The sequence below is a fragment of the Mastomys coucha genome, unplaced genomic scaffold (assembly GCF_008632895.1).
Source record: "Mastomys coucha isolate ucsf_1 unplaced genomic scaffold, UCSF_Mcou_1 pScaffold21, whole genome shotgun sequence".
Taxonomy (NCBI): Eukaryota; Metazoa; Chordata; class Mammalia; order Rodentia; family Muridae; genus Mastomys; species Mastomys coucha.
This window is the reverse complement of record NW_022196904.1, coordinates 184643757-184659600: the sequence shown is the minus strand read 5'-3', so window position 1 is coordinate 184659600 and position 15844 is coordinate 184643757. Positions and strand designations below refer to the sequence as shown.

At 49.1% G+C, this 15844-nt stretch overlaps 1 protein-coding gene across 2 annotated transcripts in view; it reads right to left on the bottom strand.

The window, feature by feature from the left end:
* Mxi1 (MAX interactor 1, dimerization protein) overlaps positions 1-15844 on the bottom strand; it is a 36784-nt gene that overhangs the window by 13076 nt on the left and 7864 nt on the right. The window contains exons 1-2 of one of the 2 annotated variants that reach the window (XM_031390657.1): positions 3954-4674; positions 2863-2995 (exon numbers count right to left, since the gene is read on the bottom strand). In XM_031390657.1, coding sequence (XP_031246517.1) covers positions 2863-2995; positions 3954-4386 — 566 coding nt within the window. In that variant the 5' untranslated portion in view covers positions 4387-4674. Of the gene's footprint in view, positions 1-2862; positions 2996-3953; positions 4675-15844 lie in introns of those variants that run through there. The other variant, XM_031390658.1, reaches the window with a different exon arrangement.

Sequence of the window (15844 nt, the reverse complement as noted above, 5' to 3'; positions counted from 1 at the left end):
TCAGGGCAGGGATGCTGGGGCACAGCTCAGGACAGGGGTGCTGGGGCACAGCTCAGGACAGGGGTGCTGGGGCACAGCTCAGGGCAGGGATGCTGGGGCACAGCTCAGGACAGGGGTGCTGGGGCACAGCTCAGGGCAGGGGTGCTGGGGCACAGTTCAGGACAGGGGTGCTGGGGCACAGCTCAGGGCAGGGATGCTGGGGCACAGCTCAGGACAGGGATGCTGGGCACAGCTCAGGGCAGGGGTGCTGGGGCACAGTTCAGGACAGGGGTGCTGGGGCACAGCTCAGGGCAGGGATGCTTAGCTAGCACATGCAGAACGACCGGCTCAATCCCAAGCGAAAAACTCAAGAAAAGGGGGGAAGCAGCAAAGGCTTCCTGTTTAAGATACAGAAAAGGAATGGCTTGTACGCAGATAGCTGAAGAGGGAACAACAGTATCACACACATGCTCTGTTCTCTCGTGTGAGATGATAAAGGAACTGAAAGCTCTGCACACCATCTATTTTATGTAACCAGTATAAATAACAGACACACTGCCTGGGATACAACAACAACAAAACAAAACAAGCCAGAAAAAAGAAAGAAAGGAAAGAAAAAAGCAGATAAGGGATGAAAGCTTCTCACTAATGAATTATAACGTCTGTGGACCAGAAGCTGTTAGTAACAATGTCATGTACACCCATGGGCGATATGTGCAGTACCTACAGCCACCAGGTCCTAACACTGGCAAGAAGGAATCCTGGGAGTATCTAATACAGCTTCTTATTTTACATATGAAAACAGCAAGGGACAGAAGAGAATGTAATGAAGTCATGTACCTGACTTGTAGGAGACAGGGATTCAAATATTTGTAACATGCCAGAACCCAATCCACTTTCCAAAATGGCACTCTTTCCATGCATGTAAAAAACAACAACAAAAAAAACAAAGCAAAAAACAAAAACAAACAAAAAACTGCCGGGCAGTGGTGGTACATGCCTTTAATCCCAGCACTTGGGAGGCAGAGGCAGGAGGATTTCTGAGTTTGAGGCCATCCTGGTCTACAGAGTGAGTTCCAGGACAGCCAGGGCTACACAGAGAAACCCTGTCTCGAAAAACTTAAAAAAAAAAAAACTTTTTTATTTTTGTGTTTGAATGAGAACGGTCCCCTTGTACACATTATTCTGAGTGCTTGGTCCTAGCTGGTGGAACTGTTTGGTAAGGATTAGGAGGTGTGTCACTGGGGGTGGGGCTTGAAGTTTCAAAAGCCCACACCATCTCAGCTAAGCTCTCTCTCTTTCTCTCTCTCTGTCTTATGCTTATGGATTAGATGTAAGCTCTCAGCTTCGGCTCCAGTGCCACACTCCATACCATGACGGTCACAGACCCACCCTGTGACACAGTAAGGAAGCTCTCAATACGCTCAATACAGCCTTGGTGTTTCTCAAAGGGATAGAAAAGTAACTATGACAAATCTATATATGGATTAAAAGACAAGTTCTCGAATACACCTTAATTCCTAAATAATAACCAGAAAAATGACAGACAAGCAATATTTTTTTAAATTTACATCATTATAAATATATGTATTTAAATACCTTCACACACACAAGAGATCATCTAGGCTCACAAATACATACAGCATATTAGACTAAAGGCTATTTCTATAACTTAAGAATTTAGGTTTGAAAAATACCAAACTAACCAGGCAGTGGTGGCGCATGCCTTTAATCCCAGCACTTGGGAGGCAGAGGCAGGTGGATTTCTGAGTTCGAGGCCAGCCTGGTCTACAGAGTGAGTCCCAGGACAGCCAGAGCTATACAGAGAAACCCTGTCTCGAAAAAAAAAAAAAAAACAAACTATCTTGAGAAGGCATGAAGCTCTAAAGGCACGAATAAAGGCAGGACAATGAATTCAGTTTGCCTCGGGAATGTCAAAATGAAGCGTGGAAAGATCTGAACACATGACTTGCAATTGTTATCTACAGGAGCCTAAGGTTTTCTGCAGGACGAGCTTGGACAATACTCTGTCCTCGCCTGCCTAAACCCAAGCCACCGGCTGGAGCTCCCCACAGTTGCCCCATCCCAGCCAAATGAGTCATTCTGTTTTTATTCTCTAGACAATGTTCACAAGATGAGAAAGGAAAGTCTCGTTTAACTTCCTCTTATTATCAGTGGAAAAATATCCTTCTCTAAGAAAGGTTTCTTGAAAACTGCATATTGGCACAAATCCTTGGGATTTACTGGCTTTCTAGAATCAGAATACTGAAGAGTCAGCCAGACTACCAAAAGCGGAAGTCAGTTACGTCTCAGCTCCTCTGAACAAACATGCTCTGGAAAAGAAATCCATCCCGGAAGGACAGAATCTTCTTTATTTCTGCTCTAAAACCTCTGCACCAACCACTTTCCATTAAGTAAGATTCACATCTTATAAAGCATGGTCCTTCCCCCACCCCTTAACAAATGGGCCAGGCCCATCACATATCTGGATATTTTTATTTGTTTAACAAAGCCCTTGATTCTTTTTATCTTGCTGGGGCTATTTCTAATTGGTTAAAAAGTTCTTCTTGGACTGTCATAAACTTGGAAAGAAAAACAAAAGCTGGCCCCAGGTTACTCTGAGCATGTGGCTACAAACATGGGCGCAGGCTACCAGGTGACTCATGGTCCTCTAGATATGGGGCCCTGCAATAACCAGAAAGAACTATTCCAATTTGCCTCTGTGGCATTATATTCCTTTTTTGCATACAAAGCCAGGGTAGTGTGCTCTGGAGTTGGTATTTGAGAGAAAACAGATGGGTAGGATTAGCCCTGGCCTCTGAGCTCCTCCACTCCTGCCCCCTAACCTGCCCCCAATCGCACCCACCCCCACCACCTTGCTACCTGTTGGCAGTGCTGGTGTTGCTGCTCCCACTGTTGTGTTTCTGTGCCCGGTTCAACCTCCGTGGGGGCTTCGAATGCTGCAGCCGGGGGCTCGGCATGGAGGGGAACGATGAGGCGTAGCCATGTTCACACTCTAAAAATAGTAAGGAAAGAAGGAGGTTTAAGACAAATATAGACACCCAAATGCACGGACGCACAGATCCAAAGTCCTTGTAGTGACACGTTGTTTAGTAGAAAAGTAGAAAAGGTAAAATGACCCTACTTTCTGGTCAGAAGATAAAATCCCAGTTTAGCCATCGCTGGTATATCCCTTTAATCCCAGCACCCAGGAGGCTAAGACAAGATCCTAAGTCCAGAGCCAGCCCGGGTTATGTAGCAAGACCCTATCCTAAAGAAAAAAATTCATTCAGTGTCTGGACATTAATCTGGTGACATACACAGACCCAGCCCACTGCCAAGAGAGTATATTGAAAACAAAACAAATTTCTGCCAGGCAGTGGTGGTGCATGCGTTTAATCCCAGTCCTTGGGAGGCAGAGGCAGGTGGATTTCTGAGTTAAAGGCCAGCCTGGTCTACAGAGTGAGTTCCAGGACAGCCAGGGCTACACAGAAGCACATATGTGTTCAGAAGTATGTATGTGCACCATATGTATGCAAGTTTCCTGGGATGGGTCTCCTGGAACTGGAGCTACAGATGGCAAAGAACGCCTCAACATGGGTGCTGGGAACTAACCCTGGGTCTCTGAAAACAGTAACAAGGGCTCTTAACGGCCAAGCCATCTCTCCAGCACCAAGAATTCTTTTTTAAAATCCTAATTTCTAACATCAGTTACCCACCCATTCACTCCAAAAGATTTCATTTGCCTTAAAAACAAAACAACAACAACAAAACACCCCTCAGACAGGTGGTGGTGGTGCATGCCTTAGACCCTCGAGCTCCAGAGGCAGAGGCAGGCTATCTCGGAGTTCGAATCCAGCCTAGTCGACAGATAAAGTTTCAGGACAGTCAAGGCTACACAGAGAAACCTTGTCCAGAAAACCAAAACCAACCAACCAAAACAAACAGAAAACCTTTGGTTTAACTCCAGTCACCTCTTCGGTGCCTCTGTAGCCTCCACATTCTTCGTGCCCCAGCTCTTGCGATCACGTCTCTGGAAGGACCTCCTCTCTCCTGACAGCAGCACTGAGGCTTTTCACGCTCCCATACCTTCCTCAGTCTCCCTATTCCTCCACCCATCTCCATCTTCACTGCACTTCGGACGCTCACAATAGCAGGGTGCCCCTCCCGCAGCTCTTCAGCGGGCATCACTCCCACCCCACTCCTCCCCGCGCTCGCCCAGGCCCCGCCTTCTGCACCCACACCTCCCCAGCTCCCACCCCCTTCAATCTCCAGTGCAGTCTCAAGTTGCAAGAGCTCTCGGTCTGCCCTCTCCTCGGGTCCGCTCAGCAGCTGCCCCCGCGCGACTGGAAGAGTCCTCCCCCGGAGCCCCGTCTCCTCTGCCCAAGCTCTCGGCTCACACCCCATGCACGCGTGCACACACGCCTGCCCTCGTTCGCGAGCTCCTCGCACGCCTCCACTCCGGGACTCACCTGCACTCCTGAGCGACACCCCCTTCCCGGCGCACCCACCTCTCCAACCGCGCGCGGACTTCCACGCGCGTGCACCCCACACGCACGCACATTTCTCCCCACGCGCGCGTGCTCCTCTTGCCGCGCGCGGGGGCGCGCTTCGCCCTCACCGGTGCACGCACTTCCACACACGCGCGCACCTCCCCTCGCCAGCCGCGCCGCACTCCCCGCGCGGAGCCCGAGGCGGCGGTCGAAGCCACGGCGTCCAGCCGTTACCTCGCTCCCTGCGCTCCAAAAACTCCGCGGCCTCCAGCAGGCGCTGCACGTTGATCAACCGCACCCGCTCCATGGGCTCCGCGCTCCCGCCCCCGGCCGACAGGAGGCGCCACAGACGGCTACAGTCCCTCGACGACCCTGGACATGTGCGGCGGGCGGGCGGGCCAGCTCGGCCCCGGCTCGGCGCGCTCTCCGCCGCCCTAGCCGTGCCCGCCGCGCCCGCCGCGCCGCCTGCAGCCCGCGCGCGGTTTGTTTACTTCTCCGCGCGAGCACGGGGGAGGGACCGGAGCAGCGGCAAGACCCGCCCCCGCCCGCCCCTTCCGCTGCCCCCTGGGAAATGTAGTCCCGCCCTCGCCAGTGTCGAGGGACCCGGGTCGCCTCAGTACGCATGCGCACGGAGGACTCCGCGATGGCCACTGGGAGATGTAGTCTTTCCTTGGCTTTCCTTCCCTGGTTCCAAGGATGGAAAGACTAAAAATTCTTCTGAGGAAAGACTCTCGGGTCTGCTCCCAAGGAGACTCCTTTCTTAGACGGTGCTCCGGGCCTAGAGTCCTCTATCTATTGCTTTCTTGTGGAACTTCAGTGCCTCGGTTCTCTCTCTAAAAGAGGAAAGTAACCTCTACAAAGACAAGGCCACAGAAGCAAAACTCGCTGTTCAAAAACATGAGATGATTTAATGAGAGCCACGGAGGACGGCCATTCGGTCCTCCTTTTCCTCAGTTTCGACACTGACGAAAGGTTTTTCTAACCCCTGTTTCTTTTTGAACTGATTCTTCCCCAGTGTCTCATTAGTGTTTTTAGACGGAAGACTTATTCTGATGATACAAGGAAAGGACATAAAGATTGGATTCATACTGGCCTCAGTTGAAATCGGAGCTCTGGCTATGTGGACCCCAAGCTTCTTTTCCCTCCTATATAAGATGGATTTATTCCTTCTATGTATGCATGATGTCGAGGCCAGACACTGAACCAGACATATATATATATATATATATATATATATATATATATATATATATATATATATATATATATATATGGCACTGAGAGAAATAGGCATGGACCTTCCTTGTTCCCAGGAAACACATATTTAGTACTCTTCATTGTGAAGTCTAAAGGGAATAATCCCATCGCCCAGTGTGTTCTAGTGGTAATGGTGGCTCCTCCCATGCTCTCCTCTCTTGAAGTGTAACTGAAATCAGGGGCAGTAACTAGCAGGCAGCACTCTAAAAAGCAGCCACTCACTGCTCTCGGTCACCACCCTCTTCCCAAGTCCTCCTCCTAACAGGTGTCTTAACCTTGGCACTAGCGATACTTTGGACCTGATGGCTCCTCCTTGGAGCTGGGTTCTGTTCTGTGCATTGTTGAATCCTCCGCAGCATCCTACCCTCCACCCACTAGATGCCAGTAGCACACTACCACCCTTGGGCATGACAACCAAAATACCTCCAGACATTGCTCCACATCCCCTGGGACACAAAAGCACCGCCTCCTGAGGACTTTCTGGGGGAAGGAAACACAAGATGGCTGGAGGCTCTGCCCGCCCTAGGAGCAAACTGGGAGCTGTGGAAACTAGCCACAACCTGCCTCACTCGGATTCTGTTGACTTGCTGGGGGATGTCCAAAATGACAAAGCTCTTGGTGCGGAGACAATGTCCCCTTCCTGTGGTCATGTTTGGCTATGAAAGTATCCCCAGTGAGCCCACAGGCTGCGAAATTCTGCCAGCCCTTTTAAATATTACACTTGGCACAACATTTAAGAAATGGATGTTTGTCAAATTCAGGGAGACCCAAAAGGAGAAGTATTCACAGGCCACAGTGGGGATGAAGGACTTTTCTAGACTTTGAAGTGCTTTTTTAGCTGTTGGCCATATGGGTTTTCCCATTGTATACTGGTAACAACCACCCCATCCCAGCGGAGGACATTACTGGATAGAGGTAGGAAGAAATTCTGTCTCTCAGTTTTTCCCTTTTCTAACATTCACTCTGCCAGGTGTGGTGGCTCACACCCTTAATCCCAGCACTCAGGAGGCACATACAGGTAGTTTTCTATGAGTTTTGGTCTCCATGGTGAGTTCCAGGACAGCCAGGATTACATAGAAAAAGACCCTGTCCCGGAAAACAACAAACTAACATCATTCACTCAGAACACCTGTTATAGTTGAAAATAAAGCCTATAAGGTTAAGAGCTAGATGTGTTGGTGGGAGCCTTTAATTCCAGCACTCTCAGGTGACAGACAAACCTCTGGAAGTTCAAGACCAGCCTGGTCTACACACTGAATTAGCGAGTCCAGGGTCAGTCAGGGCTGCACTGTGAAACCCTGTCTGGGTCGGGACGAAGGGAGTAAAGGCAGATAATGTGTCTAAAAGTTCACTGTACCATACTGGGCAGAACTACTTATAAGAACTACTTCCAAATTCCCAGGGTTTTGGGATGGAAGTCACTCTCATGGCACCTGAGAGTCCAAAGTACCCACTGACAGGTCAAACCTGTGTGACATGCGATCCAGAAATGAAGCAAAACCTGAAAACATCCATGAACTAAAAATGCGCTTGGTTTCGTTGATCACATTATAGAGCCAATGGAAAGTCAGCGAAAAAATGCTGGATAGGTGTCACGGCTGACCCCACAAGAGTCACCAAGAAGCCACCTGCTGATGAGGAAAGGCACTGGCCTGGTGACAGTGGGCCGAGGATACATGTACAAAAATCTCCAGCCTTTTCCACTCAAAATTAAACAGGCTGCTACACACACACACACACACACACACACACACACACACACACACACACACAGAGAGCTGAACTCTGTGTTAGCCACGGGGAGCCCAGAGGCAGCCATGGCTTTGCTTTTAGTTTGGAGCCAATTTGCACTACAAAGGTGGTTGGAAAAACAGGAAAGCAAGGGTTTCTCATCTACAGAGTCAAGATTCCAGTCTCTAGTTCCACTCTCTCAGTAAAGAAAGTCAGTCTCTGTCTCTGTGTCTCTCTTCCTCTCCCTCTATCCCTGCCCCCTTCTCCATCTGAAAACTGCAAAAGTCCCCAAGCACTGCCACCATCGAGGGAGGATGGGGTCAATCTGTCTCTGCAGGCCAAGCTCCCTGCTCCTAGGGTCCTTCCCGCCCCTTCAATTCGCTAGTTCAGTTTAGCGGATGGAAATTTCCAAGGGAAGTACTGCAAACGCACACTCGGAAGCTGATTAGCATATCGTTCTGCGTGCAGACAGGTGACACGGAGAAAGGAGGCAAGGTCGAGTTCAGTTACAAGTCCATCCTCATCGTTAGGGACACCGGGGTGGTTCGGGTTCCGAATTTCCAAAGTGCTTGCCGCATAGGCACGGCTTTCAGCAATAATCTTTTAAGGCTTTCAGATAACCAAGGTTTGGACAAGGGAGTATGAGTTCCGAGGTCCTAGAAATCAACTGTATTAACAGTTATCCATTTTTTTCCATCCTCACTCCGCTCCCACATGAAGACAGCAGCCTCTTCCTCCAGGGGCCCAGAAACGTGAAGAGCCACGGAAAACCTTGGCCCAGTGAGTCAGCCTTGTCTAACTTTGTGCGTAAGCTCTCAAGTCAGCGGCAGCTCGGGAGCTGCGGGGCTGTGTGCAGCCGAGATAAATTTGGGTCTAAAGAGATGACGTAATGCTAAACCCGAGAGGTGGCTGCCGTCTCCCAGGGCTCCAGTCGCCAGGGCTGCCGGCTGACTTCCCAACCACATGGAAACGCACCAAGCGACCCAGGTGCCCAGGCTGGGGAGACAGGGAGAGGGCAGGGAGAGGGCAGCGGCGGTGGGTAATCCCAGATCGCTGAATCTGGAAGTTTGTTGTTTTTAACTCCAGTTTTTCTAGTGAGATGAGACCACTGGCAAAGGCTCAAACTGCTGCACTTGACTTTCGTCCTGACCCATCTCTTGCCTCAGAAAAGGGCTTAAAAATTATATATACGCACATGTATATATACATATATATAGTTTATTTAAATTTCAGTCGCTGTCCCCCCTACCGCACACACACACCCCAGCTCCTCCTCCCATTCCTCCTCTCCCTTGCCTCTGAGGGCTTTTTACATTTTATTAAATGGCCCTTATTGCAGCTATTTCGGTGATTATAATGGTGACCTAAAGTCTCAAATGTCCCCTTCCTTCTGGTTTTGTATTTGTTTGTTTTGTACTGTAGGGTTTTTTGTTTGTTTGTTTTGCATAGACTTGGGTCCAAGAAGTCTGCATTGCAGGATTCAGTTCATGTGCGCTGCTAAGTGGCTTGCTCACCCTGGAGAACACACCTGAACCCCAGAGCTGGTGGGGGGCACCAAGGGGCCTGGTAGGGTGGTAAGGAACTCAAAGGGGGTTTGCTAGGGTGGTGTCCAGTGAATGTTGCCCCAAAGTGGTTCAGTTTGTGTCGTGGACGTTTCTATCCTTAAGCTGACTTCTCAGTGCCAGTATCCATTTTTTTTTTCGGTTCAGAGATGTAAGTCACATACTAGAAGCCACACACACAGCTGGCACACCAGTGGGGAAAGGATTGAAACCTAGGCCTAAAGCTGTACGCTACCTTCTCATCTCTAGAATTTTCTTTTCCTGAATGACTCATATTTAAAAGAAAGGAAAATGTGTGGACACACACACAAGTGGAGCTAAGTTTTCTGATCTTTTAGACCTGTGCGGTCCCAACCTCAATGCTTTGAATGTCCCGATTAAGTTACATTTTTTTGTTTTGTTTTGTTTTGTTTGTTTGCTTGTTTGTTCTGAGACAGGGTTTCTCTCTATGTAGCCCTGGCTGTCCTGGAACTCATTCTGTAGACCAGGCTGGCCTCGAACTCAGAAATCCGTTAAGTTATATTCTCAAAGGGTCCCAAGGCATCTCAAATCTGCCTTTTCTGTTCAAGGTTCATTTCCCTAAAGAAAGGTTACTCTGCTTCTCTGCGGTCAGCCCCACCTCAGGGTCCCTCTGATGAAGTAGCTCCTCCCCCCAGGTCTCAATGCACACGGAATCCTCCCCTGTAGTTTGTTTTCATCGTCATTTATGTTGGAATATCTCATGATGTCAACCACACCTGTGCATAGGACCTGGTCAACCGTGAGCTGTTATTTTCCCAAGCCTTGCTCAAACCTACACATTGATAGTTTGTTTAGGACTTTTCACCTATATTCAAGATCAGGGATGAGTTAGAAAAGGCTGGGGTGTGGCTCTGCTGTGATAAAAGCTTGCCTTGCCTTCCCCAAGATCCCAGATTCAATCCCCAACACCACAAAAATAAATAAATTCTAATTTTTGTTTTGTTTTAAGACAGAGTCTAATGTAGCACAGGCTGGCCTCAAACTCACTTGAATGCCCTGTTCCTCCTGCCTCTACCTCCTCAAGTGCTGGCACAGCAGGCGTGCACCGCCATCCCAGCTCAGTACCAGCACAGCAGGCATGCACCGCCATCCCAGCTCATTTTCTTCCTTCTTGCTTTTATTTAGCTATTTGATTTTTGCATTTATCAGATTTTTGCTAGTGCAAAGAACCTTTCTTTAAAAAAAAAATTAACTTCTTGTGTGTGTCTGTGTGTGTGTGTGTGTGTGTCTGTCTGTCTGCACACAGGTGTCTGAATTCACGCCCATTCAGAGGTCAGAGAAGGACCTTGGGTATCCTGCCCTGCCCTATCACTTTCTGCAGCATCTTCCTGAGACAAGGTTTCCCACTGAACCTGGAGCTTGCTGGGTTTCAGCCAAGCTGAATGGCCAACAAAGACAGGAGTCCTGTCTGTACGTGAGCCACTCATGCAGTGCCGGAGTTACAGCCACGCAGACTTCTGTTTGAGTGCTGACAACAGCAGGCAGTTACCTATTGACTGTCTCCCATCCCAATTAGAAGCAACTTGACTTTAAAGCCACTAAAAATGATATATAAAACATTTTTAAAAAGAGAAGGACCTGAGTATCTTGGGACACAACTCTAATTCCAGAAGGCGGAAGCAGGCAGATCTCTGTAAATTTGAAGCCACCCTGGTCTACATAGCAGTTCCAGGCCAGAGGGCTATGTAGTAAGGCCCTGTCTTAAACAAAAACAAACTAAACTAAACTAAAAAACAAACCTGCCAGAGGCCAACCCCACTGATAAGACTGGGCCTTACAGTCTGCCATGGCTCCAGGTCCCATCACCCTCCTATCCCCTTTGAGGACCTGGCCTAGAGTGGCCCTGCACCCTGCCCTCTGCTGATATCACCACCCTTTCCTAGTGGCACAAAGTGGGCCCCAGCAGGCCCTGGCCACTAAGTCACATGCCTAGCCCCTTCAGATGCAGCAGTTACAGTAAACATACAGGCTCTTATTGGTCTGCAGATATGGATGATGTCATCTCACCCTCACTTTCAGTTCCAACCTTGATTCTAGAATGTTAGGAGTCTCCAGAGGGCCTAGAACAAAATGAATCCATTTACCTACCAACTTGCTGCCAGGTAACTGTGTATCAGTCAGTGTTCTGTTACTGCTGACTATGTCAGTGTTCTGTTACAGGCCAACCTGGTGCTGGAGGGACAGCCTAGAGTTCTACATCTGGATCAGCAGGAAGAGAGAGTGACTCGGGGCCTGGCTTAAACATTTGAAGCCTCAAAGGCCACACCCCAGTAACACACTTCCTCCAATAAGAGCACACCTGCTCCAACCTCCAAATCCTTTGAAGTTTCGCCACTCCCTAGGAGCCTAGGAGGCTATTTTCATTCAGATGCATGCATGCACAGCACAGCTTCTACCGGCAGCTTTTTAACCCTCAGTCACTGAGATTTTTGTTTGATAGAGGAGGCCCAGAAAGAGGAAAAAATTTGCTCAAGGTCACAGGAGCACAACTAGATTCAAAGCCAGATCTTTGGACACCACCCCATTCCACCCCCCACCCCCACAGCATATTTGGCCAGGAAAAATTGGTTAGGTCAATAGTCTCACCTATTCCTCAACGGCTTTGGGATGTGTTAGAATGGATGTCCCATCCTTTAGTGGGCAGGAACCAAGGATGCTCTAAATCCTGCAAATATTCTAGACTCTTTGCCCCTACCATCTGACCATTAGCTCTCAGCTTTTGTTTTTGTTTTATTTGGGGGCTTTTTCTCAAGACAAGGTCTCATTATGTAGCCAAGGCTATCCTAAAAGTTGCTATGTATCCCACCCTATCCTTAAGTCCCAAATCGTCCTGCCTCAGCCTCCCCAGGGCTGGGAATCTAGCTGCGAACCACCACCACAATGGGCACAATAGCGTTCTTGTTAAAAGCTAGTTCAGAAAATTCATCGTTCAGCAAATATGCCCCAGACCTCTTGCCAAGCGCTATACACTGGTGAGAAAGGCTTGCTCCCTGTCCCCAGGGCTCTCATCTTCTGACACACAGACCGAAGATAAACAAGTAAAAAGCTGTAAATCACGGTGGGCGAACTAACGCGCCAGTGATAAAGAAGCGTGGTAAATGCAGCTTCTGACTTAGCAGATCTGGGATGGAGCACGGGCAGCTAAGGTACAAGGGAAGGCAAGGGTACCCATCCAGAGCATTATTATACTCTGAGAACCATGGATGAGAGGTATGGTAGTGAGCGAGCATTATTATACTCTGAAAACCATGGATGAAAGGTATGGTAGTGAGTTTGGGTTGTGTCCTAAATGAGGCAGGAAATAAGACTTTAAACAAGTGAGTGACACGAACCCAGTTATAGTTCACATCACTCCTGTTTCTAGAGCGCTACTCAGTACAGGAGGAAGCTAGCCCTGTGCCTCTGACAGGAACCACTTGGGCCACACTGTCACTGCAACAACTGGGAGGGACCTCAAGCTCATTTCAGAAATCCACACTGCCTTTGTCCTTTGCCTTCTCATCGGAAGCCCTTGGCGTCAAGCACCGGCCAGCCCAGTTGCCCTACAAGCTGGGGCGTCCCAGAAAGTCTTGGAGCCTAACAGGGTGTGGATCCACAGCCCCGACAGCCAGCCTGTAGTGCCACAGGTGCCCTACTGGTCGGGTGAGTTTCTCAGAGGGTGCTGGCAAGGTGGCTCAAGCAAGCAAGCAAAACCTCCCCAGACCATCAGCCTCTAGGGAATGGCTTTTGTGTCAATACTGGGAAAGCCCTGGAAGGTTCTGGCTGCTTCTGTCCACCCTAGGACGAATGGGGAGAAAAGGAAGTCCCTTGAGGGAGCTATCTTCCTGGATCCCTCAGCCTGTAACCCCAGCACTCCAGACCCCATTTCTTGCCTCCTGTTAACTTGGCGCTCCCTAAGGCAGAAGAGTGGCTTTAAGTCCCAGCCCTATTGCTGCTAGCTCATGGCCTTGGGAAAGTGAGCCAGCCTTGCTAAGCTGAAGCTCTGGGCACCTCATGAGGACTCAATGCATCGTGCTCAGCATGGTACGGGCACATAGTAGGCGCTCAGTAAAGGGGGGGTGCATTAGCATTCCTCTGGAGAACAGGAGGGAGCCTGCATGGGTATCAGACTCCCAAGAGACCGCCTAGAACTGCGTGCATTGGCTTCTATTTGGCTAATACTGAACCCGAACATGCACCTGAACTAAAGAGCACTAAAGGCTTCACTCTCGGGGCACCAAGCAGAGCTTGGCTCCGGGCCATTTTAGATACTTCTTGTTCCATGGCTGGTTTAAAAAAAAAAAAGGTTGAAGGAGAGTTGTGTGCAAGGCCCTCAGAGTTTAGAAGACTAAGAGACATGGCAGGGATTGTTAGGCTGGTGTAGGAGGTAACTGGGGGGCCATCCTGTAGCTCTGGCCCCTCAGAGATAAAAACAAGGAGGATACCAGCTCCCTGTGCCACCCATGGCTAGAAGTTACATAGCCTGGGCCTGCCCTCTACTTTAATACAATGGACTGCCTATTAGAACTCCAAATCATCTTCATTCTTCCGTCCTTGTAGTGACGATAAATACACAAAGTAAAACATTCCAGCTACCAGATAGGCCAAATCTCTCCGTTTTGATTTAAGCTTGAATTCTCCTAACCGTGTCCTCCCTTAGGACATGGTGGTTCTCTTTGTCATTTTCTGTGCTTCAGTCCCTGAGGAGACATTGGAGCTGGGTGGCCAAGGGCATGCTGTCTGGGCAGTGGGAGGGTAGTGGGACTTGTGGAAAGGACCCTCAAGCGCAGAAGGCCCACCAGACCTGTTGATCTTAGGGGGGCAAACATAGAAACACAAAGCATGTTAAATGTTTCATTGGGGGCTAGGGAGGGGGAGTGCACATGGGAAGAACTCCCCCACCCCCATACACACATATACAAAAGGGTTTCTCTGTGTAGGCCTCGCTGTCCTGGAACTTACTCTGTAGAGCAGGCTAGCCTAAATTTCAGAGATCAGCCTGCCTCTGCCTCCAGAGTGCTGGGATTAAAGGCGTGCGCCACTGAGTCTGGCTGGCACTCCTTTTGGAACCTCGAGATGAGTTTTTATTCTGTCCATAATGTCCATAGAGCCAAAGACACACATCTCAAGTCAGATCCTGTACCCCACTGGTGGCTGGCATTCACTTTGAGACAACTGAATTCCTGAGTAGAGATGTGGCTCAGTTGGTGGGTGCTTAAGTTTGATTCCCTAGCACCCCATAACCAAATATGGGGTGCATGCCTATATCCCAGCACAAGGCGAATCACAAATCCATTGCACCTTGAGCCATCTTTCATCTTTCATGGCTAGCCTGGGCCACATGAGACCTTTTTTCTCTTTTTTTAAAGGGTAACCAAAATTTTTTAATCCTGACACTGAAATTGAATACACACTCCGTGAAGGCAACAACTGCTAGAACCTAGCACCATGCCAACCTTCCGGTAAATATAAACTCCATAAACAACAGTTTAACAAATAAACGGGCTAATGCGCAGAACTGATTAGGGCGAAATGCTTGGGCCACAATGTATGTAACTCCCTCCTATTAAAGCAGTTGCCGCAAAAGGCCTTCAAGAGGAATTTCTCTGGTCTGAAATATTTTGAAAGGGGTCCTGGAGACTTGTTGCTTAAAGCAAGAGTCACCTGAACTTTCAAAATGTTTCACAAGTGAGGGGCCCAGCCCAGCATCCTGCTCAGATGAGGAAGCAAGGCCTGAGCCTGAGCCCAGGATCACAGTGGAGGTGCCCGGGGTCTGAACCGAAGAAATAAGACATCTGGCCAGGCCGCCCAGAGACAATGGGGTCAGGGGCAGTTGCTGCCTGCCTTCAGTTTAGAAAAGACCTAGAGGGTACGTCCCCCTACCTCCCATCCCAGGGCTCCCCTCCTCTCTCTGTCTTTCTTCTCTCCCTTCCCCAGACTCTCAGTCCAGATCTCCACCCAATGTCCTTGTTCAGGCTTAGAATGGCCACCAGTGTCAACCGCTCTCATCTCCTTCCCCTCCACCCCTCATCTGTGAAAGAAAATATTTTTCTTAGTACAGCAGAGTCAAATTAGCTTCATTTTGAAAGACTACGGGGAATGTTGCAATGACCTTTGCAATAACCAGACACACCCTGGGCTCAGTAAACCAGGCTTGAGAACTGCTGAGTTTATGAGCACCTGACCCGTAAAACAAAAGCTGTTTGGGGCTCTATCTATGACCCAGTCTCCTATCACACAGATGAGAACACAGCACAGAAAGGCCTTGTTCTGCCTCCGCTGTGTCACTGTGGGCAAGCCACTGTCCCTCTCTGGGCCTCTGCCTCGCGGCTCTGTGGTAAGGATGCTCTGTGGTCAAGATACTGCTTCACCACCTGCCTCCCTTAAACCCTAAACTGAAAACGGAGGGCGAAAAAGAACGGGGCTCCCACAGACTGAGAGCCACTTGCTTCATTCTGCACAATGCCTTGCTTCTTACTCACTTGTCTCTTTTTAATTCTTTTTTTTTTTCCCTTCTCTTCCTTAAAGAAAAAGAAACTGAAAAGCCACAAAAACCACCACTCACCTCCCTAAAATGGGTCACTGGGAAGCCAGGGCCGAGTAGGGTTAGGTGTGCCAGGCCTGACATGCTGGTGGTATCTAAGTGAAGACCAAGGCAGGGCAAGCATGTGCTTCTCCTCCAGAAACCCAGTTTAAATCAATATTTATCCAACTGTATTTATAGAAAGTGGTGGTAGGAGTAGGGGGTGGGGCGGAGAGTCAGGGGGATCTAAAACTGTACAAGCCACAATGCCTCAATGCCTCGATGCAAATCGTAATCTT